This window comes from Mandrillus leucophaeus, unplaced genomic scaffold, assembly GCF_000951045.1.
Source record: "Mandrillus leucophaeus isolate KB7577 unplaced genomic scaffold, Mleu.le_1.0 Scaffold121, whole genome shotgun sequence".
Taxonomy (NCBI): domain Eukaryota; kingdom Metazoa; phylum Chordata; class Mammalia; order Primates; family Cercopithecidae; genus Mandrillus; species Mandrillus leucophaeus.
Window position 1 is genome coordinate 3,286,179 of NW_012100432.1, and position 27,471 is coordinate 3,313,649.

The following is a 27,471-nucleotide window of genomic DNA, read 5'->3' on the forward strand; positions in this document are numbered from 1 at the left end:
GAAATACCATTTGACCCAGCCATCCAATTACTGGGTATATACCCAAAGGTTTATAAACCATGCTGCTATAAAGACACACATACACACGTGTTTACTGCGGCACTATTCACAATAGCAAAGACTTGGAACCAACCCCAATGTCCATCAATGATAGACTGGATTAAGAAAATGTGGCACATATACAACATGGAATACTACGCAGCCATAAAAAAGGATGAGTTCACGTCCTTTGTAGGGACATGGATGAAGCTGGAAACCATCATTCTGAGCAAACTATAGCAAGGACAGAAAACCAAACACTACATGTTCTCACTCATAGGTGGGAACTGAACAATGAGAACACTTGGACACAGGAAGGGGAACATCACACACTGGGGCCTGTTGTGGGCTGGGGGAAGGGGGGAGGGATAGCATTAGGAGATAAACGTAAAACGTAATGTAAATCGCGAGTTAATGGGTGCAGCACACCAACATGGCACATGTATACATATGTAACAAACCTGCACGTTGTGCACAAGTACCCTAGAACTTAAAGTATAATATAAAAAAAAGATGACACCTCCAACAACAACAAAAATATATATATATTTTTATGTATAGTGCATATGTTATTGATTTTATATGTAAGGACAAGATAAAAGTAAGCGCTAAATAACTGCAAGTTTAATACTGGGATCATTTTTTTCTTTTTAAATCCTTGTCATTCCGAAAAATGGGTAAATACGGGCTCTAACTGAGACTTACGCCTTTGGATGTAAGTCTTTTTCCCATTGTAGTACAACCCTCAATAGATTTTGTAACTATTCCTATGACAGTGCGCTAGACCTTGTGATTTAGAGTCCACTCTCAAAGGGTTGAAGTGAAACTCTCCATCAAAAAGGCATTTCGTGAGCAAAGCATGAACAGTGGGAGGTGTTGGCTGTGTAAAAGAAGAAAACAAAATAAAATCATTCTTACTTTAGAAATGATTGGAAATCTTCGCACACTGCTTCACAGCCTGGCCACTTGCATACACCATGTCCATAGAGAGGATGGCTATGGGGGTGCTCCTCATGGGACAAACTGAAAGAAAACACACAGAAGACCAGAGAATGAATTTGCTGCCAAGAACCATTCCACCAGACGAGGATAAAAAAGGCAGGAGGAGCCACATGGCCAAATGTGGACAAGACAAATCTGTGATTTCCCCCATCCCGTGTAAATGACTAATTAATTCTGCATTGTTTGCTAAAAGCAAGAATTAAATTTTACCTAAATGTATTTAGTCAAATGTTAGAAATGTACATCTATGTACGAAAAAGTGTTTGACAGGCTTTTGTTAGATGCGAAGCTCTTTACTCAGACCGCGAAGGAGTCTTTAAAAAGCTAGAACTTATTTAATCTACATAATGAAAATTACAAAATCTGTACTTGATTTTGAGATTCTCTTGCCATATCTACAAGGAATATTACCCATTTTCTTCCCTTCCCTTCCCCCAGAAACTGCTTTCATATAATCACGTATTTTTTCCCAAGTTAATTTTATCTAGCAAAGAAGAGTACAATTAAATAATTTAGAATAATACCAAAATAATTTAGCAAGACAAATGTATCCAAGCAGATGATTCCTTTTTTTAAAAGCTAATAATGGCAAGAAGATTATATTCCTAAAATTCCTAACACCAAGAGTGAGAGAAAATTTGGCATGGACACGAAGGGGTTAATCCTCCAGTGGGGTTCCAATCAATACGTAATGATCTGGCCACACGGATCCAAGTCATGGGATGCTTTGATCCGCACCATGTGGTGCTCGGGGAACAGTATCTGTTGCACTCACTGATGAACCATATTCTCAAATATTTTCTCTATTATATTTCTGCATCCAGACTTCTTTCAGACAAATTATTTTTACAGTTGTTTCCATAACCTTAAATTCCATCAGATAGAAATGTAAAACTAACATCGAGAGTTCTGTTTCGTACTCAAGTGCATTCCCTTCCCGGGAAGGGCTATTTTGCAACTTACTCGACTGTCTCTGCCTGACTTTGAACTTCAAGCACAGTGAACGATGATTACACAAGCACACACACGTGCGCGCACACACACTTGCGTGCACACACACACAAGAGGCCTGTATTTCATTTCATATTGCCATCAGGATGTATATTCATGTATCTTATCAATTTACATTCATAGAGCAGATGTACACAAACGCCACTTGTCCCTGACTTAGACAATCCACAGTAAGTGTATTACGAACACAAACCAAGAAGCCTCGAAAGTAAACACACAGACACACAGAACTACATCTGATCAAAGATCACTACGTCTCCCTATGACTTTTGAATAATTTTGCTGGAAATCTAATACAATTTAAAGATAATAACAAGCTATTTTGTCCTAACACAGAAAATAGGTCTTAGAATTAAAAAACAAAAAAACAAAAAACAAAAGAAAAAATTTTTAAAAGGTAGAAAAATAACTTGTAAAAATACAGAAAGGTGCCCCTCATACAAGAAAGGAAGACAGCAAGGGAACGCAAGTAGCTATAGTGAGATTTATAAAGCTAAACAATAAAAGGATATTCTCTAAGCAGTTAAGAGGGTAAAACTGCATTGGACTCAAGGAAAGAATTACTACCTATTTGTGTTCATCTTCAGATCTGTGAATGAATAAAATAGATAGTATGAAAAAAGAATTTTAAAAATTTATTAACAGTATTACAAATGAAAGAATACTTCAACAGTAGAATTCTCAGATATTCTAAGGGGGAAGAAAATCATTTAAAAAGAAAACTTAATCCACAGCTTAAAAAGAAAAGAAAAATATCCCAACTTTAATAATTATTTTCTTTAGCAATTTTGAGATTATTCTTGTAACTTTAAAAGAGTAAAATATTTTTGTTGTAGAAAACTTGAAAATCCTGAAAAGAAAAAAAAACTACCTTCAAGTACACACACACTTGATAAGGTAAGGCATGAATATTTATATCATTCTTTTACATTTAACATAATTGTGTAAATACTTTCTCATGTTCTCAACTCATCTTCAAAAAACTTACTTACTGATGGGTAATAGTCCATTGCATGCCATCTTAACTCTAATTATATGTCAAAATTTAACCATTCCTCTATTTTGGACGTTGAGTTTCTCTTCATGTTTGTTATATTTGTAAATAATGTTAGAAATAAAATTTACCAGCTTAAACATCCCAATGTATCACAACTGACTGCTACCAGAAGATACATTCAGAGAAACAGAATCACTCAATTAATGAGTACCAAAATTTAACACTGTGAATATTCTATCAAGTTGCTCTTGAAAAATGCTACATGCCGAGTACATTCTTAGCCAGTATACATATTTTGTGTGATTTTTTTCTATTTGGAAACGAGGAGCCTGAACTAGTTAGGATGAAAAATCAATATTACTAGTTAGAACTGTAAATGGTTAAACGGCTGTGCTTCCTGGGTTAAGCTGGCGGTGTTCTGAAAATAATAATACAAGAGAAAATAATAATATGCATTGACTAGCAGGGTTTTGGACTCTAAATAAAATGTGTAGAATTTAACACGATGTTTGCTGTTCCCCATCCTGTTTTTAGTTAACTTACTTGTGAAGGATCCAAGATCTGAAAAAAAACTATTCACGTCTAAGAATTTACTTTTAGTTCAACTTGTTATCACTACTTCAAAGGGCAGATAAAGACTCACTAGGGTCTTCGAAGGCAACCAGTTGTAACCGAAGTCTAAAGAAACTCATACTCTTCACACACGGGTACATTTACACATTCAGAAGACCGCTCGTGAATCTGTCTCTCAGTTAAAAAATTTCTTTATTATGAAAAGATTACATGCTCTTGTTTTTACAGGTTCACATATTAAACTGCAGTGGCTCCTGAAGGAAGTGCACCCCCACACCCCAACCTAGGCATCATTTACCATTCTGGTTTACATTGCATTTCTCTTCTAACACGTTATTATTTTAGAAAATGGAAACATACTGGACACACTATTGTCATTTGCTTTTCATGTTTAACATAAAACTGGACACTTTTAAATACACAATTGTCTGACACAAAGTGTTTGGCTTTGGAAGGAGAGAGAACAAGCTGGCAGAGGTGACTTGCTAGCATCTTTTTGGAAAGATACCTAAGAAACTGGAACAACTGTTGCCTCTGGGGAGGGGTACAGGGAGTCAGGAGTAGCAGGGCAACTCAGTTTTCACCATACTTTTTATATCTTTTAAAGTTTTAATTTTGCACATTGTAGGAACTGTTGCTGTGCAATTGTTAATTTTTTTTTGCACACATGTGTGTGTTTGCATATACGTATGCAGTAGGAAAAGAATCAAGTGCTATGCAGGACTTGATTTCCAGTCTGCCGTGTACTCTAACAGTGGCACAGTGAATACCACACACCCGCTCGCTGCACGTGTGACTGGGTCTCGCTTTTAGCTTTGCAGTCGTTCTGTATGAAGCATCATTGGACAACACCAGCTGCCCCTCTGAATGGGAGCTTTTCTGTTTTCTCAAAAAAGTGGAACAAGCATTTATATTCTTGCTGCCTTTTGGGTCGTGCCAAAAAAGACAAGAAGGGAAATAAAAATGAGGAAAATAATGTTTCTATCTTGAATTAATTTAGAGCTACATTTGCAGGATGAAACATGGTGGGAAAAGGATGATCTGGGCATCTGATGGTAAAATAAAGCAGTAAGCCTAATCATTTAAGTAAATTATTCAAGGGTAAACTCACCAATGTGTAAAGTATCATTTCTGAAAAGCTGCCAGGGTCAGTGATGAAAATAGATAGGTTTTATTTTTAAAAGACTTAAACATGTTTGCCAAAATTAGACTTCTAAAACTTTAGGGTCAATTGTTTAATAAGGTGTATTTTACTACAAACTCCCAGGTTGAATATTCCTAGGGGCAGGGATCACTTTTTCAGCTCCACAAACTTAGTACCTCCAACAGAACACGAGTTTGAGGCCAGGAGTGGTGGCTCACGCCTGTAATTCCAGCACTTTGGGAGGCTGAAGTGTGTGAATCATTTAAGGTCAGGAGTTTGAGACCTGCCTGGCTAACATGGTGAAACCCCGTCTCTACTAAAAAATACAAAAATTAGTCAGGTGTGGTGGTGGGCACCTGTAATCCCAGCTACACAGGAGGCTGAGACAGGAGAATCACTTGAACCTGAAAGGCAGAGGTTGCAGTGAGCCTGATCGCACCACTGCACTCCAGCCTGGGTGACAGATGACAGAGCAAGACACGGTCTCCCAAAAAAACCAAAAAAACAAAACAAAAAAACATGGGCTTGATAAATGTTAGGTGGATTTATGAATGAACAGACAGTAAATATATTGTTCTATTTCATTTCTGTGTGGATATACACTCAACTGGTGTTTGCCTTTTTAAAAAAAGTCTTGTAGGTAAAGACCAGAATTATGCAAAGCTACATGAGAAACTATCGTTATGACACTTTCTATTATTTAATTTTATTCTGAATATATAAAACACAGATAGTATGCATTTGAGAAAAGCCAGTTAATTTAAATTTTTCTTGATAATCCTTGATATGTAAAAATTAAATATAATTTTAACACAAAAATAGTGATAGCATTTCAGATTAGAAAGAACCAACTTGCATGAAAAGTATAATTACATATAAATATGTAATAATTTCTGATGTTACATGATACCAAATCCAGTATATATTCAGTAGGATATAAGGGTGTCATTTTCAATGACAGTTAAGTAGGATATTTTCTTCTATTTATTTTTTTCTGCATCAAAGTATACCACCCAAGGTCTTCACTTCAACACTGACCTTAGTTTTTGAGACAATTTTATATAATGGTTATGGTTCCTTATGACATTTCATGGTTACATTCCTAAGGTCACTACTTAATCAAAGCTTCAAACTGGAATTATTAAATCCACCTGCTAAATAAGGACAACGTCTGAACTCTGCTGTCTGCAGTCTTTAGTGATCCTTACACTGTTAGTCCTGTAAGCTAATTTCCCCTGTGGTAACTAAGAGGGAAGAATTTCTGAAGGAGATGAAGCGAAGGGTGACCTTGGTATCTGCCAAGCCATTTCCTGCCAACTGAAATCCCAGTTTTCCCTTTACCTGAAGGCAGATTCCCAGCTCTTCCTGTGCACTGACCCAAGTTCTCATGTCTGTCTTTTATGTTTCCCCTGAATTTTTCTTCCCTTTTCCAAATCGGCCTCTTTCCAAATTTGCCTTTGTTTTCCTCCTCTCCAAATTTCCGATTTATCTGTAGCAAAAGGCTACATGTATCTGTGCCCCTTAGGGTTTATGCCTCCCCACAAACACCAAAAAAAGGAAATCCTGCCCAGATTATAAACTGTATTTTATTTCACTGGCATGTTATTTGATAAATTAAATTATAGAAGACTACGTTGGTTGTTCTCTACTCACTCAAAATTGTGGAAATACATTTTTCAAGTTTTACTGAGTTATAGTTTACATATCATACAATGCACTCATTTAAAGTGCATAATTCAATATTCACGGAGTTGTATAACCATCATCACCAGCTACTTTTGGAACATTTTTATCATCCCTCAAAAGAAATCCTGTACCCATTAGCAGTCATTCCCCACTTCCTCCCAACTCCCAGCCCCCGCCAATCACTAATCTTTCTGTCTCTAGAGGTGTATCTATTTTGGACATTTCACATCAAGGGAATCATACAGTATATGTTCTTTTTTCCCTTGTTTCTTTCATTTCCCATAATCCTTGGAGGTTCATTCGTTTACACTGTAGCATTTACTAGTACTTTATTTCCTTTTGTAACTGAATAGTATTCCACTGTACATACATAGCACATTTATCCACATCTGTTGATGAACATTTGGGTTATTTCCACATTTTGGCTATTGTGAGTATTGCTGGTATGAACGTGTACGTACATGTACTCTTAAGTATCTGTTTTCAATTTTAGGGGATATCTACCTAGAAGTTGAATTGTTGGGTTCTATGGTAACTCTACGGTTGACATCTGGAAGAACTTTCAGACCACTTTCCAAAGCACTTTATATTCTCACCAGCACCGTGTGAGGGTTCTAATTTCTCCATGTCCTTGCGAATACTTGTTGTGTATCTTTATTCCAGCCATCCTCACAGCTAGGAAATGGTACCTTATTGTGCTTTTGATTGAATTTCCCTAATGATTAATGAGGCTGCACATATTCTCATGTGCTTACTGCCACGTGTGTATCTTCTATAGAAAAATGTCTATTCAGAGCCTTGGCCTATTTTTTAATTGGGCTGTCTTTTTGCAAATATTTACTCCTGTTTTGTGGGTTGTCTTTTTACTTTTTTTTACGGTGTGCTTTAAAGCACATTTTGAATTCTGATGAGGTCCGATTTATATATATTTTCTTTGGTTCCTTCTGTTTTTGGTGTTACATCTCAGAAACCATTGCCTAATGCAAGGCAACAAAGATTTACTTCTAGGTTTGCTTCCCAGAACTTTATAGCTTTAGCTTTCACATTTAAGCCTGCGGTCTGTTTTAAGTTAATTTTTGCATATGATATGAGTCAGGGGTCCAACTTCATTTTTTTAAATGTCCCAGCACCGTTTGATGAAAACACTACTCTACCTCCAATGAATGGTTTGATACTTTTGTCAAAATGAACGTAAATGTAAGCGTTGGCATTTTTTAAATTTCACTTTTCTTAGATTTCTTTTTCCCCAACATACTGCTCATGTTTTCAAATGAATTTATAGTTAAAATTATATAACAACTTTCAAAATTACATTAAGCTATAAAATAACTTTTGAGGTTTGACGGGTAGCAGGAGAGATAGATTTTTAATAAAAATAAAACCCTAGCAGCCGAACTTTTTGAAGAATAAGTGCCTAGGGGAAACTTTGTTTCCCAGATCCTGTTGATCCTTTGTGTACTGAAAAACCTCTGCAGAATGTGCTACATGGCTTTCTCTGCTTAACATGTAAATGGAGTATAACTGTTCCTTTTCCTGAGGGCCAGTGCTATTTCTCTATAGGAAGGGTTGGGAGTGCAGTGTCGGGAGGCCTCATTTGTCATGACAGCTCGGCTTGTAACCAGGAATCCCGCAAGTCCTTTCACTGCTCTGCCCTCCAGTTCCCTCGTTTGAAAACTGAGAATCACACAAGAGCTCCTCCCAGTGGTAAAACCTCCACCAAACTTCCACCAAGGATATGCAGATGGAACAGGGAATAGGCACCCATGGCACATCCTGGTACTGACAAGATGAATAAGGAGTAGGTGCTGAATGGGTATCTGTTAAAGGAGTGAATTAAGCTGTTCAGGAAGGAGCATCGGTGTCTTCATCACGGCTGTGGAGCTGGTTGCTATTCCCCTCTCACTCATCCCTAACCAACTGCAAATACACAAACCAAAAAGCACTATACATCCCTTTCCCACCTCCTTTGACTTAAAAGCTGTTCTGCCTCCCTCCCTTCCCCACTGGCCACCTTCTTCATTCCCACCATTTAGGACTTTCATCCATTTAGCCAACATTTATGGAACTCTGAGCCTGAGACAGGCACCGAGCATACTCACCAGAAAGGCCATTTTGTTGACAAAAGACTTCTATGTCTCTCTGTCTGTTATCCTTCCAAATTATTTGGTCCCATGTCCATCTCTAAGTCAACCTAACAACACTGTAGGCCACCGAATCCTCCTTTTTCAGGTCCATCCCAGCCTGTGATTTTTGTTTGAACAGTAAGAGACTGCTTATTCCCAGCCGAAACATGACATTAAATCAGACACCTTGGGTTTCTAGAAAGCTGTTCTCTTCATGTACAGTTTTAGCCCTATCACTAATAAAGAGTGTTCTAAGTTACACTTAAGCTACAATGGCATGCATCGATGGAAGCCACTACTATTTTAAAGCTTTTACATTTATTTGTAAAAGCTTCAATGACAGCTTATACAAAATGATCCTACTTTCTCTTTTCTCTCTTCACTTTTTAGTTCTTACCACATTTCCCTGCCTGTGACTTTGTTATCATGTCTTACTTTCAATGAGATTGTACCGAACCATATCACTTACTTCTTAGGTTTGAAGATGGGAATATGAATTTGATCTGAGAACATTCTAGTGATGAGGTTATATCTGAAAATATAATCGGACTTCTGATTTGAAATTATTAAATTTACAAAAACTGATTGCTATCAAATATTTGTGAAATATTTGATCATTAACGCAAATGAAACATGCTCAGTCACACAACATGATACCAAAGTAGACAAGCTGGCCTTGAACCTTGATCGCAACGACCTCTTCTAAGAACAAGGTAGATTCCCAATCTCAAAGACATGATTCCTGAAATACTTAGTACCATTTTCCACTTTACAGTTTATTCTTCTGGCGTTTTTCATGCTATTGTATAGCCCCTCAAAATCAGCTGGAAGTCCAATCACAGTTTCTTGCAGAAAACAGAACAACAGGTAGAGTTTCTTCATGTTCCATACTATAGCATCAGGGGGAAAAGGTCTTACACCTGCCCGAAGAAGAGCAGATGAGACGTGGGAAAAGGAGAAACGACGATGCAAGCGCCGCATGCCTTTCCCTGGCAGCTTTGTAAAAATGACCTTTCTCCTTCAACTGTCACTGAAAACACTTTGAGAAGCAGATGGGCTTCTTATTTCACACCGAAGAGTTGGGAGACAACTTAGACACTGCATTTCTAGCACACTGCCTTAATTTTCACTTCTCACTCACTGCAGAAAAACACCACCCTACATGTTTATTAATCAGTTTTCCAAAAGTAAGTTGACAATGGGTCCTGTAATCCTCCCACAAAGAGAAGGGTGTTTTATTAAAGCCTATTAAAGGGCCTACCCTAGAATGTAGAGACCCTAGAGTTCTCTACAAACTGTAACAAACACACATGCTTCTCTCTCTTTCTCTCTCACGCAGGGAATCCTTGACTCTCCTTCCCCAGAACGCTCATCATCTCAATTTTCTGCTGCTTTTCAAATCATGTTTAATTAGAGGATTTCACATTCCCTTGTGATACGATATTCATGAGTAAAACTTGCAATTGGAGTGACTGTGAATTAGTCTATTAAGTGCCAGATTTGTGCTTTTAAACAATGATGGAGATTATTGTTATTATCTGCTCTCAATATTGTGCTCCGAGATGTGAGGACTACCTTAACTAACTTTACATCTGAAATGCAAGCTATTAACCATTTATGTCCAGAGTTGGTTTCTGTTCCCCCCTTCTTTCTTGATTTGCAAATTATGCTGGGAGAAACAGAGAGTTATTTTTCTCTAGTGGTTCTCAGGGAATGGTCCACTAGTGGTGTGCTGGGTGGGTTTGCATGGTAAACCCTCATTTTCATAGTTCTGAACTTATATTCATCTGCGTTGGAAAAAGGTTTTATGAGGACATCAGAAACATGATTTCTCAGTAGTTACTTTTTACACAACCTATTTAAACGAGACAACTTATGAACAATATTAAGTAGATAGTAGTAATAAGTACATGCAGATAAGCCAAAAATTGAGAATAGCAGGAATGACTCAAAGAATGTTGACTGGGCCCTAAGAGACTGTAAGAACTGTGTCTGGAGAAAACGGCATACAACTTTCCTTTCCCATTGCTATTCCTAGAGTAGTGCTTCTTGAACTTTACTCCAGATATAAATCCGATTTGGTGGTTCTAGGTGGTGGGGTGGGGCATGACTACGCACGGGGAAAAAGCCCCCAGAGTTGCTGGGCCATGGACCATAACTGAGTACTAAGGATCCTGGGTGTTCCCTGCTCTGTATCTGATCTAAAAATGTCTATGCTTAAAGAAACAGTCACAAGGGTGCCCTCTTTATAAAGTATGGGTTGAAAAGCAAGGTGGACGGACATAGATAAATACGCAAGGGGGTGGCACTGGGCAACCTCACCAAGTAATAGTTGTAAATTCACAGAAATGCTTGCTGGCTCAAAGTTATTTAAAAATTAATGCAAGGCTGTATTTCTTTTTTGTTTTTTAAACATAACAGGTAAGGCTGAAGGAAGTTAGCACAGGGAAAAGGTCACTTTCTGTCTCTGTTTAACAAACAACAATTTTACATCAGCACAGATCTGTTGGGTGATATGGTCAGTGATTAATGTTTACCAGATATTACACTGATCAGGAACATCCCAGAGTAAACTACTGAATCAATGAGTTTGGCAGCATCTCAAAACTTCACAGTCCCCAAACTCTAGGTCTGCTTTAAGTATCTTCTAAGCCCGGTTCATATCCCTGAGGATGTATGTGAGGAAAAGCAGAGTCACGAATCAACTTTTTAGGAAGGTTAAGTGACAGTCTTGGCTTTTCCTAGGAAATCAGAAATCAGGGCATACAAGGAAGGCAGGGTTTCCATGCACTTGGCACAGTACCATATTCAGTCAAGGTCCCTTCCCTCTAAAAAATGAGAAAAACCTATCAAAACATCCCAACTCATGATATGCACACACTCAATGGAGTCCACACAATGTCAAATGGAGCAAGAAAGCATACTTTGAAGATCTGCAGATGTATCTTAATTTGTAATGGACTAAAATACATCTAGCGTCTCCAACTTCTGATTTCACAGTTATCATTTCTTAGAATGAGGCTCATTTTATTTAAGAAATGACTTGATTTAAAGAAAATAATACAAATAATCACATAAGCAGATAGGGCAAACCTCACGACAATGGGGCGCATATTCAAACGACTCAAGTTTGGAAAAGCAAAAGCTCATAAAGTAGTCCTTGAGGATCCAGTCCCTAGCTGGGTTAACTTCGCAGGTTGATGCTGACTCAGTAGCAAGTCTCTGAAGACGTACTTTAATTTGAATTTTCACAGGGGATGGCAGAGCCTCAGGGTCATTCTGGACTTACGGGTCAAAGACCCACAAAGGCCCCAACAGCACAGTGTGGTGTGTCTGATGCTTTTAGGACTAGAGCTTCTTCCTCCAGATTTAAGGGCATCTTGTTTGTAAGCTATTTATGTGACTAGCAATTGGCTGCTTTACCCATGGTAAGAACCTGAGGCTAGGTGCCACGAAAGGTAGTTAAGTCTGGCAGTTATTTTCATCACTAACCATGCCACCAATCTCCCCTACCTCCCCACTTTCCAGCCACACTGGGCAAAATGTGCCATCTTGATTCCCAGATGCCAGGAGCATGTATGTGGCATAGTAGGAGCATGGAGCAGAGAATCAGAGCTGTAGTATCTGAGGCTGGTTGGTGTGTTTGGATCACAATGCAATAGCAAACAGAGCAGGTGATGACAAGCACAAAATGCCTGTATTTGCAAGGTGATGAGTGAAGGAATAAATAAAGGAAAAGAGCAAGAAGAGGCAGCAGTCCAGCTTTTGTTTCTGACACCAGTAAGGGTGATTCTGAGTTTGTAACTAAGAGTTTACCACTGGCAGTATTAACACTGGGATCTCGTTAAGAAAACAGAATGCTTTCCAAAAAGTGGTGTGAGCAACTGTGTCAATACAGACATAGGGATCACTAATCCAAAAGTTATTAACACCATTAGGCAGGCATTCTCATTATGTCAACGCAAGTGTGTTTGCACTGGTGAGTCACAAGGTCTATGTGGAACCTTGTCCATATGTTAGAGGAACTAATGACACCCCAAAAAACCAAAGACCATAAACAAAGTTTCAATATTAATCCTTATTTTGTTTCCCTCCCTAGTACTCTATGGGAGTCAGCAAAAGATTTCTAAGAGTTACATCATACTTCAGAAGTAGAAGGACCATACACAAGGGCCAGACCAGAAAGCAGGAGATGAAGGGACAAGTTAGCTAAAGACACAAAATGGCTCAAAACTATCAGGTACTTGCTTGTGTGTTTCCTTAGAATTACTCCCTACTTTATGTAATTACATTCATTTCTCTATAGTACAAGATACCTCATTAACATTCACTGGTTTAAACTCTTCTCTACCTTTAATTCAGCAGATTTTATTAAACAATTACTTTGTGATAATCATGTTGGGTTCTTAGATCAGTCTCCAAAACTGGGATGCATATCACCTACGTCATATATTTAAGATATGATATTACACATGAGTCATAATATTAAGATTTCTGTATACACCTATTAGTATTAGAACTCGAAAATGTAGACACACATTTCTCACCCTCTTAGCCACTAATTTTTATAACGAAAGTAATATATATTAGAAACATGTATATAATTAATAAATACACTTAGTAGGGGTACGTATTTAACATTTTTATACTGATGGGGTAAAAAATCAAGTTTGGCGGTCACTGGCACTGACTACAACCAGAAGTAAGTTCTCGTTCTTGGAAAGAGTTCTGCCCAATTCTCTAGTTGGGGAGACAGCGATAACTGAACAGATGGCTGGAACACAAAGTACTGTAACCTTTGATCTGGGCCTTAACGTATCAGTAGGAGCTCAGGTGATGAAAGGAATAAAGTGAGAGCAGAGAACTGAAGCACACGCAAAAAAATCTAGTAAGACAAAACCAGAGCCCTTACAAATGAAATTACGGCCAAAATTGAAAAAAAAAAATTTTTTTTTTTAAATTTTGCTCCATAAAATAGCTTGTATTCGGCCACAGTCTTGAGAATTTTTCTCTCTGAAATGTTGAGTCTTAGCACTGAAACCTGAATTTTCCCAAGTAACGGTAATCCAGATCACTTATCCGTCACTTTGAACTTTAGAAGAATGTCACACCATAAGGATACCAGGTGGGGATGTTATAGGGCAGTGGTTCTCAGAGTACGGTCCTAGGGAACTTGTGTAAAAAATGCAAATGTGGGGGCCCCACCCCAATTTACTGAATCAGAAACACTAAGGGTGGGGCCCAGTAGCCTGTACTTTAGCCATTCCTCCAGGGGGATTCTGAGGCAAGCTAAAGATTGAGATGTACTTGTAGCAGAAACTTAAATTTTCTCATGGTTTGGAGTATCTACAGGTATTGACAACAGCTAACCAGGCTCTTTTATAGCAGTGCTCCCCAACCTTTTTGGCACCAGGGACTGGTTTCACGGAAGACAATTTTTCCAGGAACCGGGGGGCATGGGAATAGTTTTGGGATGATTCAAGCACATAGTATTTATTGTGCATTTGTTTCTATTATTGTTACACTGTAATATATAATGAAATAATATTACAACTCACCATAACATAGAATCAGTTGGGAGCCCTGGGCTTATTTTCCTACAACTACAGACAGTCCCATGGCGGGGTGATGGCAGACAATGACAGATCATAGGGCACTAGATTCTCATAAGGAGCATGCAACCTAGATTCCTTGTGTGTGCGGTTCCCAACAGGGTTCATGCTCCTGTGAGAATATAATGCCTCACTGATCTGATAGGAGGTGAAGCTCAGGTGGTAATGTGAGCGAGGGGGAGTGGCTGTAAATATATATGGAATTACACTCGCTCACCTGCCTCACCTCCTGCCATGTGACCTAATTCCTAACAGACCATAGACCAGTACCAGTCTGTGAACTGGGGGTTGGGGACCCCTGTCTTACAGCACCTGTGGCCAAAGAGTGGCAAGTACAGACATCTCCTTAGTTCACTTTCTACTGAACATTTCATGTAGTCTCTGCAATGAAATTTAGTGCCTACTGTATGCCAGGCTGGCTGTGCTGGGTGGTGGGGATGTCGCAATGGACAAGAGAGATAAAACCTTTCCTTTACAGAGTTCATAGTGTTAGAAAATCTCATGTGAGGTAGATGCAGGTGGACATACACACACTATGATATTCCACTGGTGCTCATTTTTATTTTTTATTTTTTTGAGACAGAGTCTTGCTCTGTCGCCCTAGCTGGAGTCCAGAGGTGTGATCTCGGCTCACTGCAACCTCTACCTCCCGGGTTCAGGTGATTCTCGTGCCTCAGCCTCCTGAGTAGCTGAGATTATAGGCATGCACCATCATGCTCAGTTAATTTTTCTATTTTTTGTAGAGACAGGGTCTTACTACATTGCCCAGGCTGGTCTCAAACTCCTGGCCTCAAGTGATCCACCCACCTGGGCCTCCCAAAGTGCTGGGATTATAAGCATCAGCCACCACGCCTGGCCCATTTTTAACAAGTCATGCCCTGTGTTACGTTTTGTATATACTTCTGTCACCATAGTTATTAATAATATGCTGACTTTCAAGTGTCTGTTTCTATGTTTGTTTCTCTGGTTAGCCATGAGCTCCTGAAGGGGAAGAACTACGCTGTGGTCAACTTTTAATTCCCAGAATCTACAGTGTTAGTATACAATAAATGCTCAATACATGTGGTATGAATGAATACACAGCTTTAATAATAATTAACAATAGTTAATATTTATTGAGCACCTACTATGTGCTCAGCAACTAAAACATATATTAACTCATTTAATCCTCGCACTTTGATCTAAGATGAGGTAAGGGCTGGCAGCATACCCGATTCAGGGGTGGGAAACTGAGGCATACCAAGCTCAAGTAACTTAAGCAGAGCAGCCTGCATTCTTCAGTCCAGTCTTTGGAGTTAAACTGGGTTAACTGGGTTAAACTCTTCTCTACCTTTAATTCAGCAGATTTTATTAAACACCTACTTTGTGTTAATCATGTTGGGTTCTGATAGGAGGCTAACCACCACCAAACAACACAGTGGCCTAACATGAAACCAGTATGGTCCATAACGCAGCCAAATATCTTGTAGGTCTGCCTCTACCTCAGGGCCTTTGCTTCTGATGTGCCCTTAGATTGGAGGGGGTCTTCCCTTTCTTATTCACGTTTGTTCCAGGGTCACCTACAGACTTTGCCAGACCCTCAGCCCCACAAATTATACTTAGCCCCTTTCCTACTTTTTCTGTTTCCAGAACTTCACAGTTCTTTTCTTGTTTAAATGATTTGTTTGTTCTATTTCCCTTCTACTGCAGGGTCAGCTCCCTGAGGACAGGCTGTGCAGCTCACAGACACATTCCCACACTAGGACCACACCTGGCCTGTGGTTAGAGCTTTGATAAGTTAGGTTGAATGGATACACCTTGGAAGTGTCCTGTGACTTCTGTCCCACTTAGGAACACATTTTTTCTTGCACTTTGGACAACTTCCCATTTATCCTTGTTGAGTTTCTTTTTATTTCTGTCTGTACAGTCCTCTAATTTATTCAAACGCCACTGGATTATTCCAGCTCTTGGTGTCAATTTTTTTCTAATTAAAGTAAACTGCCATTTTTCTCTCACACTGATCTTTAACACGAGACATCTTGTTCTTGTCACAAATCTGACTCATATGGAAAAATGTAAGTTGAATATAGGGGCTCATATGTACCACAATGTTTCTATCAATATTTCAGACATGAAAGTAGAGTCATAGATATACATGTCTGCCTGATTCTCGGGTCTATGGTCATGATTTTGGTGGAGTGTTCACTTTTTGGATGTATGACCCGGAATTCCACTGATTACTAAAACAACTCCTTTGAAAGCAAATATCACATCATTTGCACAAACACTTCAGGTTTCTCTTTCCTTCTGCCACAGTACATCTTCAAAAACTCGACATTCACAACCAAGATGTAAAATACACAATATACAAAAGCTCCTTCAAAGACATACCTCAAAGTACTTTTAAAAAAGCAATGGAGAGAAAGAGAGAGACCAGCCTGCCATTAGACTGATTTCCTTGAAGACTATAAAAGGAATGAAATTTGAAGGTCATAAAAGTCTGTCTATTTGTTTAGGGAAGTCTTACAGGTAGTATAAATATCATCAGCTACAGTTGCTATGGGGTCTGTTTGTTTACCAAACAAGAACACAAATAGTTACACAAAAGCAGAACAAGGCTTGGGTATATAAATGGAGAAGGCTTTTTGCCTCCTGGTGAATTTTCCAAAGGGTTTTTTTTAAAAAGTCCCTATTTTTCACCCTATTCACTGGGAAATCTCTGTTTTCTTGATTCTTTGCACTTCTCACACCTCCAGCCAATGTTTTACTCTCAGATTTCTGAGGCTGATAATGATTTTCTCTTCTCTTTCCTTCTTTCAGTTTAAGACTTCGAAACCAACAATATTAGGCCAACAATCCAAACTGGATAACCAAAACAGTTTTCGCTGTGGAAAATGCTAAACAAAAAACAAAAAACAAAAGGTGGGGAAGAGAGAGCGAGAATAACAAAACCCACAAATTTCTAGAAGAATCCTAGCACAAGCATGCAGTCCTTATATGAACACACAACCACCCACCCAGAAAGGTCCACGTGGATGTGTGTTTTTAACTGACTTTCCATGAACCAAGCATGTTTCATGCAGTAGAATTGCACCTGCTGAGTTAACCACGTGCTTCAAAAAATAAAGGGGGAGGAAAGGAAGCCAGCACGGCTATTCTCGCGTCTCTTCTTGGTTGAGAGAGTACATGTGAGTGTGTGCGCGTCATAACTCAGATCTATAATAAAACAAACTGCACAACAGAGGCTGCACGAGTGGAGGCCTGCTCTTCACACTACATTGACCGCAGTACCCGCCCGGCGCAGCCCTGATGCCTTCCTGTGAATGGGACAGATTGCCATATGGACGAAGACACTGAACAAGCTGTACAACTCTTGGCGACATGTGCCCGGGGGGATTGTCCCATATTAACACCACCTGGGCTGTGGCAATTGTGCTCTGTCTGTGCAGTGGCACTGAGGAGCCCAACAGGATGTTATTTTAGAGTACACACAAAAAGGAAAATTACAGTTAAGAGAATTCTCTGGCTAGCGTATCTGTTGCTCAATTCCTGAAATAGTTTCCCAAAGGAACGGTTATCTTCTTTATTCACACAGGCAGAAGTGACAAGCTGGAACACATATTAACAATTTCCCTTTGTGAGCTTCCACTATTGTTTTAATGAGGAGAATATAGTTTATAATATACTTAGGCCTTGACTGATTACAAAGGGGTATGGAATAAAGAACTTTAGGAATGCTGTACATATGTAACACACTCATTTGCATTGCCCCAGTGAGCCAGTCAGCAGAGTGGTAGCTCCCTTGGAAAGACCTACGGAGCCAGGCTACGGGGTAACACTGGTGTGAACATAGCAATAAAACAGAATAACCGTGCAAAAAAACATCTTTGCAAATCTGGAAAAGGAACAAGACATCCGCTGAAGTCTCCAGCATAGGTCCCCCCTCATCTGGCTCCAGTACTGGCTTAAGAGCATAAGACTCCCAGCTGTCATTTATTATAAGAATAGGACTTTTCCAAGCCACTTTTCCTTTCAAAGGGAAGGCCCTTGACTTCCCTTTGCACTTTTGGTTCGTTTCAATATCCATCAAAGAAAATCTTCTGTCTAATTTAAGTGGTAAAGGTGAGTAATTCAACAACTTTTTATAGGTAATAGAGTAAAACCGAGTACCATGGACAATACCATCGGAGTTTCCAAAAGGCTGGTTCTCATTCTTCTCCTGCCACATGCTTTCCCTCACACCCTTGGTGTGGAATAAATGTTAAGGAAAGCTAAGACACATTTGTGAGGAGAGAGCACAGGCTTTTCTACTTAAGCACAAATACCTGCAAAATGCCTGGGTGCCAACAAAGGAATTTGGAAGAGAACCTGTATCAGCAGCAGCGGCGCATCAAAAAAGAATGTCTGCCTTACAAGGTGAAAGAAATGGGGGGTCCAGAGATGGTTTTGGGTGGGAAATCTGGCACATCAGACATGGAAGAGCCTGTGGCTGAGATTCATAATATACAACATCCCAATAAAAAAATTCAAATCAACCAAATTTCAGAGTAACTCAGAAAATGAACATCACTCTCCAGACCAATGATATCATTTTATTGGAAAGCATTTATCATTTAAACACAATAAATAGAAAGAGATTTATAGAGTCTAACGATGCTGTGTTATGGTAAAAGGCCCTTTATTGAGGTAAGGCACAACAGCTGTTAGAGAATAATGGTTGAGGTTTTTTGTTTCATCACCCCACAAAGTGAACAGTAAAAAAAAAAAAACAACAACAACAACAAAAAAACCCCATAAACCCTTCCCTTACGGCATGCCAGTATTTTAAAAATTTTCTCCTGGTGCCCTCCCTGCATGTGTGAATGGCAGGCGGTGATATGGCACCATGCCACATGGCCCTGAGAGAATCCTTTCTCCCACTTCTAAGTCCCAAAAGTGATTGGTTTTAAGCAATCAGACACATAGATCACAGTTCTTCAAAGCACGATGGCTGCCAAACGGCAGGCAGCATGTTTAGGGTACAAAATGCTGATTCACCCCTCAGGGTGCTTCTGTCTGACCTCAGCAGGAATGTTTTTTGCCCTAAGTAGGTTACCTCCCCGACAGATAGACATGGGACAGGTGATGCTGCCAAGAGTCTGCTTTGGAGCAAAAATAAGCACCTGTATCTTAGGCCTCTGCAGTTAGCCACACCTGGTCCTCCTTCTGGTCCCCTACACCTGACAAGACATGCCCAGCATGCTCTCTATATTCTCCACTGTGCATCACCGGTTTCTAACCTCCTGACTTCCCTGCCAGCAAAAAGATGAGGTAAGGGCAAAGGGAACTGGCAACAGGGATTTTCTTGTGGGCTTCTTCTAAACTACTGCTGAACAGATAGGTCTGGCCCCAAGCTACAACCAGTGGAGGCTACCATCTGGACTTGATCCAAAGCTTACCCCACTCTGTAATCTAATTCTCATTAAAAGTCTGGGCTAGCCAACAGACACATGAAAAAATGCTCATCATCACTCGCCATCAGAGAAATGCAAATCAAAACCACAATGAGATACCATCTCACACCAGTTAGAATGGCGATCATTAAAAATTCAGGAAACAACAGGTGCTGGAGAGGATGTGGAGAAATAGGAACACTTTTACACTGTTGGTGGGACTGTAAACTAGTTCAACCATTATGGAAAACAGTATGGCGATTCCTCAAGGATCTAGAACTAGAAATACCATTTGACCCAGCCATCCCATTACTGCGTATATACCCAAAGGATTATAAATCACGCTGCTATAAAGACACATGCACATGTATGTTTACGGGGGCACTAGTCACAACAGCAAAGACTTGGAACCAACCCAAATGTCCATCAATGATAGACTGGTTTAAGAAAATGTGGCACATATACAACATAGAATACTATGCACCCATAAAAAAGGATGAGTTGATGTCCTTTGTAGGGACATGGATGAAGCTGGAAACCATCATTCTCAGCAAACGATTGCAAGAATAGAAAACCAAACACTGCATGTTCTCACTCATAGGTGGGAATTGAACAATGAGAACACTTGGACACAGGAAGGGGAATATCACACACTGGGGCCTGTCGTGGGGTTGGAGGAGGGGGGAGGGATAGCATTAGGAGATATACCTAATATAAATCGCGAGTTAATGGGTGCAGCACACCAACATGGCACATGTATACATATGTAACAAACCTGAACGTTGTGCACGTGTACCCTAGAACTTAAAAGCATAATAAAAAAATAAATAAATTAATAAATTAATTAAAAAGTCTGGGCTGTGGTGAAGGTGGTCTGGGGAGCAGCCCACCGGGGAGCCACCAGAATCTGGCAGTCACTGCAAGTCCCTGAGGGTCAGGGAAATCTCAGGTCTAGTCCCTGCATGGTCACTAACTAGCTATGTGACCTGTGCAAGTGATAACATCATTCTGGGCCCCAGCTGCACCCTCTGTACAAAGGGGAGAATACCCCATAAGATTACTATGAGGATCACATAGGAAAATCAGTATAGTATCAAGCCTGTGTCAAGTCTGTTGAGCATTGTGTCTGGCACAAAGTAAGAGTTACATAAATGTTAGCTGCATTCTCATCACCACCATCACATGTCAGGTCCTTTCATCCTTGACAAGAGCAAAACAGAACCTTAGTTGTGTCACTTGCCTGTGATCACACAGCCAAGGAGTGGTCTTGTGGTAGCTCCTACGGAAAGGAAGCAAATGGGGTCTGGTCCTTTCAGCCATATAATTTCTATTCTGTTGGCTCACGTAAGAATGGCAAGCCACTAGTTTTGAGGACTGAACCAGTCTGGTGGCTCCCCCGTGGGCTGCTCCCCAGACCAGCTTAACTACAGCCCAGACTTTTGATGAGAACCCGTCTGGGATGTGAATCAAGTGTCTGGAGAAAAGTCTTGTTCTTTCCAAGTGTCAAAACCTCAGTGATAAACACACAGCTTCCATTGCTTCTCAAACTTGAACATGTATTCCAAACCCCTGAGGCTCTTGTTACAATGCAGATCCTGATGCAGGTCTGGGGCAGGGCCAGAGAATGAATTTCTAACAAGCTTCCAGGTTATAGCAGAGCCGCTGGTCTGCAGCCTCTGCGTAGCAAGACTCGAGGGTATGTAGGGCAAATGCAAATTCCTGCACCCCATCTCAGATCAAGAAAGTCCAGGTTTCAGGAGAAAGGCCTAGGAAGCTGTGAGTTTAACAAATACCCTGTAAGAATATCATCAGGGAATCTGAGAAACACCAGGCTAATGGTGAAGGTCAGCAGTCAGCAACTGTTTCTGTAAATGGTCAGACAGTAAATATTTCAGTTTTTGTAGACTATATGGTTTCTGCTGCCACTATTCAAACTTGCCATTGTACTGTCAAAGTAGCCGTAGACAATACGTAAATGAATGTGACTCTGTCCCAATAAAACTTTATTTACAAAAGGAAGCAGGGCGGGCTGACCATAATTTGCCGAGCTCTGTTATAGTGTTATAGATTGTTTAAATGCCTTGACTCACGTTGGCAGGAAGTAGCAGTAACAATTTTGAAGACAATTTGGGGGAATTTGACCACAGGTTCTCCGAAATGCTCTAATGGGAAAGGAAGATTTAAAATAACTAGCTTGCTCAGTACTTCAAAATAAATACAAATTGTCCTCTGATTTTCTGGAAAACAAAACAAAACAAAACAAAACTGAAATGAGGAAAAACTATTCAAAATAATGGGAACTAGAGTTTACTGCTTAAATGTCAACGGGTCCTACATATCAGTATGAAAACAAGCACCAGCTAAAGGCTTGTGTATCAGGGACAGTTCTGAAAACTAACTTCTAGAATTTTAGCAAGTAAACCAAGAGCACTGACATTTATTCATGAACACAGAATTTAGTTTAAAAAAGAAAAAAAAAGCAACACTAGACATGTACATGTTTCAAAGTTCCTTGCCTTTTGAAAATAACAAGGCCTGTAAACACAAATGTTATTGTTACATAGTCAAATACATGGCAATATGTCAAGAGGCCACAAATCAAAAACAGAGACTGTGTATCAAGTGAAACTGTCTGTAAGTACACTAGCCAGGCGGAAACCTTCAGGGGTTATTTGAAGGCAACTGCCAACTGTGGAGTGGAGAAAATGCAAGCGACTGTAATACACAGGGCTCTGTCAATAATGATGAGAACGAGGCAAGGAATATCGTGACTGGACAGAGGGCAGGTTAGATCTCATAGAGTAAAGCGCCCAGTGTGGGTCCCCTGTTTTTGAGAATAATATGATGCCCCAAAAAAGCAGAGGCTGCCCAACCATCACCTGATCAGGGTTTAAGGAAACATCTTTGACCAAATGCTTAAGGACACCTTGGAACAAATATTTAGAAAGCGGTGAATCCGAGAAATACGCGAGTTATAAAACATCTAATGATGGCGGCTGAACTGAAAGCAAAAAAGCTGGGATGAGAAAAAAGGGCATATTTCTGATTTGGACTATAGAGGACAGCTGAAATGGAATAAAAAACATATGATGTGTTCATTGAGGAAACACAGGATTTATAAGGCAGGAAAAAAGCGGGGATACGTTAAAGGAAAGAAGCTTGTTTTGGATTTGCCTGTGTGCAAATCCCCCATGAGGTTCATTTACATTCTTTATGTGCTGTTTCAGACCAAAATGATTTATAGCTTGTAAATCCCACCTATCCTGCTTCATGAAAGGTCTAGTAAATATGAACATACACCATAAAAGAGAAAACTCTGGTATTTTCCTTTAAATGCAGTGATTTGCACACAGTAGGCTAAGTTAATACATGTTTTGTCAAACTGAATTTCAATTAAATTAAAAAAATATCTTTTAGGGACACTGATTTTATCATAATTTAGTATTCACTTCTAAGCTGAATGAAAACTTTAAGTACCACTTTGCAGACTAAAACACAGACCTGAATTTGGATCTTGGATATGCCACTAACCACCAGTTCTATGACCCTGGGTTAGTTATTTAATTGCTATTATTTGATTTCCTCATCTGTAAAATGGGTATAATCATCCTTACTGCTTCCTGAGTGGTCAGGTGGATAAAGTGAGACATCACTCCATATGCAAGAGTCTAGCCAGTGCTTGGCACAGAGAAGGAACTGATTAAATGTGAGTTCTCGTCCCTTTCCCTAGTGCACCATAATGCAATGTAATATTTCGAATTTTAATTCAGGCAATTACTTAAACAGTAATTGCTATTTGTATTTACATAGCTGCTTTGATCCAAGAAGCTCAAAGGGCTTTACTAAACTTAGCATTTTAATAAATGTTTCATTTGCATTTTGTTGATTCTGTTTACCCACACCAAAACTTGGAATTTCCTAAAGCAAGACAATCAGACAGGGAAACAAGACAGTATCTTCACATTTACAGGTATCCCAGGCCTGAGTTTTGTCTATTTCCCTAAGAAGTCGAGACTCTCTGTTCCCATGGAATAAAATGACATCAAGAGGCTTGAATGCACCTGCTTCCTCTGGCGGCTCCCCTTTAGCTGCTGCCATTGAACTTGATCCCCACCACACTTTTCTCAGGCACTGACAAAAGAGGCATGTTTATTGCACCAATGAATTTATATATAATCAGCACAATAAACATTATTAAACTGTGGGGGGAAAATCAAAGCACGAAGCATGGTGCCAGTACTGAATTCTAATGATGCTGAATGTCCATGATTACACAGGGACAGGATCTTAACAAGCCTTGATTTGAACGTTGGCATCCGCCTCACAAATCACATGGGCCGCTCCTCCCGTAATAGTGCTGAATATTGATAAATGTCTCTACCCTGCGCAACAGGGAAGTGGGTTTCTATTGGCAATCTTTACCAAAGTGTGTTTTTTCCCTTCTCTACACTCAAGGGTTTACCCTGAATGATTTAATTATAATTTTCCTTGTGTAAGACAAATTAAAGAGGAGAGTAGGAGTGTCGTGCCAAGCACATTATTTATCTCCTTAACAGATTGAAGCTCACCAAACCCCAGAGCTGCTGCTACTGCAGTGGCTGCTCACAGGAGCCAGCAAAATGCACGGGGGCAAGAGTGGGGGAGAAGGAGTTTTCCAAATGGCATGGAAATACATATGCAACTCAGCTGAGATCATTAGCCATCTCAGTACTTTGAAAACAAACAGTAACTCTCACAACGCTACCTTTTTCCAACAAATTTTCCCATCGAGCACTCCCAGATCATGTCAGAAAGCAATCTTAAAGCTGCTAAGCCACGATCAAGGTCATGGGGCTAGATGGTTATTCACTGTGGCAGAGACTCTTCCTTGCCCATCAGAATGGAGGGAAAAGAGTATTACACAGAAATCAAAGAAGAGCTTGGAAGGACACATATTTCACAAATGCACCGATGAGTAAGAGAGAAAACTTACCCAAGGCAGTGACAAGAAACTCCTGAGACAACTGGCAGATCAGTGTACAGTGAGACCGTACCTTTATAGTGACAACTTTTTCTTTTTTTTTTTTTGTATTTAACTGGTTATCACATGTGATTTTTAAATTAAGCCTAATAAGGTAATGCTACATAATATTCATTTGAAGGATTTATATGTATACAAAGTTGGCTAACTAATAACTGCTTTTTTTTTTTTTTTAATTTAAAAGACAGAATCTTGCTCTCTTGCCCAGGCTGGAGTACAATGGTGTGATCATGGCTCACTGCAGCCTCAAAACTTCTGGGCTCAAATGATCCTCCCACCTCAGCCTCTGGAGTACTCCAGGTGCATGTCACCATGCCACGCTAATTTAAAAAAAAAAAAAAAAGTTTAATAGAAATTGGGGTCCCTCTATGTTGTCCAGGCTAGACTTGAACTCCTTGCCTCAAGCAATCCTCCTGCCTCGGTCTCCCAAAGTGCTGAGATAACCACTGTACCAGACCTAACTGATTTTTTAATTATCAATTCTATAAGCTTAAACTCAACTACCTTTAACTGAAGGTGCTCATGTGTCTTGTCAGCTACATTCAGTTAAAATGTGCTGACCGGAATTTTCTTTTAATCCAGCCACGTCTAGAAACCTACCAGCTAATATAAACTGAGAGATTCAAGAGATTAAGTAGTGGCATATAATTCCATAGTTGCTTCTTTTTTGCATGTACGATTGGAAAACTCAGTCTGCTTTTACATCTAGATTAAGGCTCATTGGAATCTGAATTCTTTTCTGATCCATATTCTAATTCTGGTGTGTAGTATGATGAAGATTAAGCACAACTTTTGTGCAGACAAATAAGGAGCATAAAAAAAAAATTCAAACAAACTTAGTCTCCCAGAATTAGACTGTCTCTTGGATCCATTTACTTTCAAATGTGCCTTAAGACATGAAAAGGGCTATTCTTCTTCCACTTGCCTCCTTGCTAATCTATCACCTGACTGCAGATATATAACCTTTTAGAAAATGACACTGAGCACAGCGCATCTAAACAAGAAGAGTTTTCTATGTCACAGGAAATCTGTGCAGGCTCCACAACAGCCGATGAGATTGCAACAAATACCTTAAGTGCATCAGTCGGCGTTTTTCAGTGTATGGCCTCCTGCTCTGCCTATGGATAAAGATGTAATTCAATCACTCTGCAGTAAATGGACGCATCAACCTTAGGACATCAAAACCAAGTATAGCAAAGGACAACAGCCTAGAACCTTTTCTTTAATGCTCCCTAAGGTTTTCTTTCTTGAAAAAAAAAAATAAAGACATTATAAGAGATTGTAAAGCAAGAGCTAAGATTGGCTTCCAGACATATATATCTATCCTCGCTGGAAACAACAGAAGCCACATTTCACCCAGTGGCTCCAAACTGATTCTCAGTGTCCACCATTCTATTCTTCTATCTATTCTTCAAACTATTCTAAACCAATACGCTTAATGCATCTTTTAGTTCTTCGGTGTCTGCCTCAGAAATTCCAAAATGATCTTGGAAGGATAGTTGAAAATTTTAGTTAAAACATATATATTATCCTCATCTCTGGAAACCACTCGTGGTTTTACACTCGGACATGGTGTGTGTGTGTGTGTCTGTGTGTGTGTTCAGATAATATTTTTCTGGTATAAAGCTATACATCCAATTAAACAGTAGGCTTTTTAAACACTCAGTATTTTGAGAAATATACGAAATTATATTTGTGATTACATAACTGAAATATATAATTAAATTTTTTTTTTCACTGAGCCATTTTTATTAAAAAACAAAATACAGAATTTGCTTTCTCCTGATAGAAATGGCATTTACTGTCACATACTACTTTTAAGGTTTCTTTACTTCTGTGTGTGGAAGCTCTGCCTATGAAATATACAGAAAACAGTTTAGGAATAGTAAACAAAAAAGTTTTCAATTTTAGGGGCACTGTATTTTCTATTCTTGAAAAGCACTTCAACAGTGGTATTAATGCTTCTGGGTACTAAGAATACAATAACATGAATTAAAAGATTTTCTTAGAACCGCATGCTAACATGACATATTCTGGATCTCTAAAACAAGCTCAGCTTCAAGTAACATTCATGTAAAACTCAGGGCAATTCAAAAATAAAATGTCTTAACTTCTAAATAGGAATACAGCTGCTGAGACAATACTATACTCTATCCCACGATGAAGAGAAAGTGTGCTGTGTCTGTTTATGTGACTATATACACAACAGACCCCCCGCCTCCACCCGCCGCCACCACCACTACCTCTTCTGTCTCTCCATCCTCCAAACCTTCACTCAGAATACATACGGGGAAGACCATGTGCTCCGGGGCACAATGATGAAAAACATGGGCGCCCAGCCTTCAAGGGGAGCAATGTAGAGTAACATAAGTTCTATGTTTTCTCAAACCATAATTCAAAATTGCCCACAGCAGACACTACTATTCCCTGAAGGCACTTCCAGCCAAGGAATTCAGCTTGTACGGAGTGAGCACTTGGCAGAAGGAGTAGGCCTGGAAGCCTGGAAATCCAACCCATCCAATGAGAAACTACACGACTTCTGCCCGGGTTCCTAAGCTGAGAGTAGATCTACATAAGTGCTAATTCCATGTTGAAAAGGTGAAAATAATTAGATGCTTCACACCCAAACCATACTGAATACATTCTTCAGTAATTACATGCACACTCAAGTCACATGGATCCAATTAGGGATCACTGAGATATGGTGAGGCAGGGCCACCCACCCCTCTCATGTTAAAGGCAGTGTTGGACCCATCTCAGTGGCTGCTTCCTACCTTTCCCTTTTGGGAGTGTGGACTGAGAGCTGTCCATTAGTAGAGGCATGTGGGTTCATTATTAAGGAGGTCTTGGAAG

The 27,471-nt window shown here is 39.6% G+C and overlaps 1 protein-coding gene across 7 annotated transcripts in view; it reads right to left on the bottom strand.

Annotated features, from left to right (window-relative positions):
* The window catches only part of FOXP1 (forkhead box P1), a 579,361-nt gene that overhangs the window by 59,680 nt on the left and 492,210 nt on the right, over nt 1-27,471 (bottom strand). For all 7 annotated transcript variants that reach the window (XM_011971157.1, XM_011971164.1, XM_011971180.1 and 4 more), the window contains one exon: nt 958-1,062. In XM_011971157.1, coding sequence (XP_011826547.1) covers nt 958-1,062 — 105 coding nt within the window. The remainder of the gene's footprint in view (nt 1-957; nt 1,063-27,471) is intronic.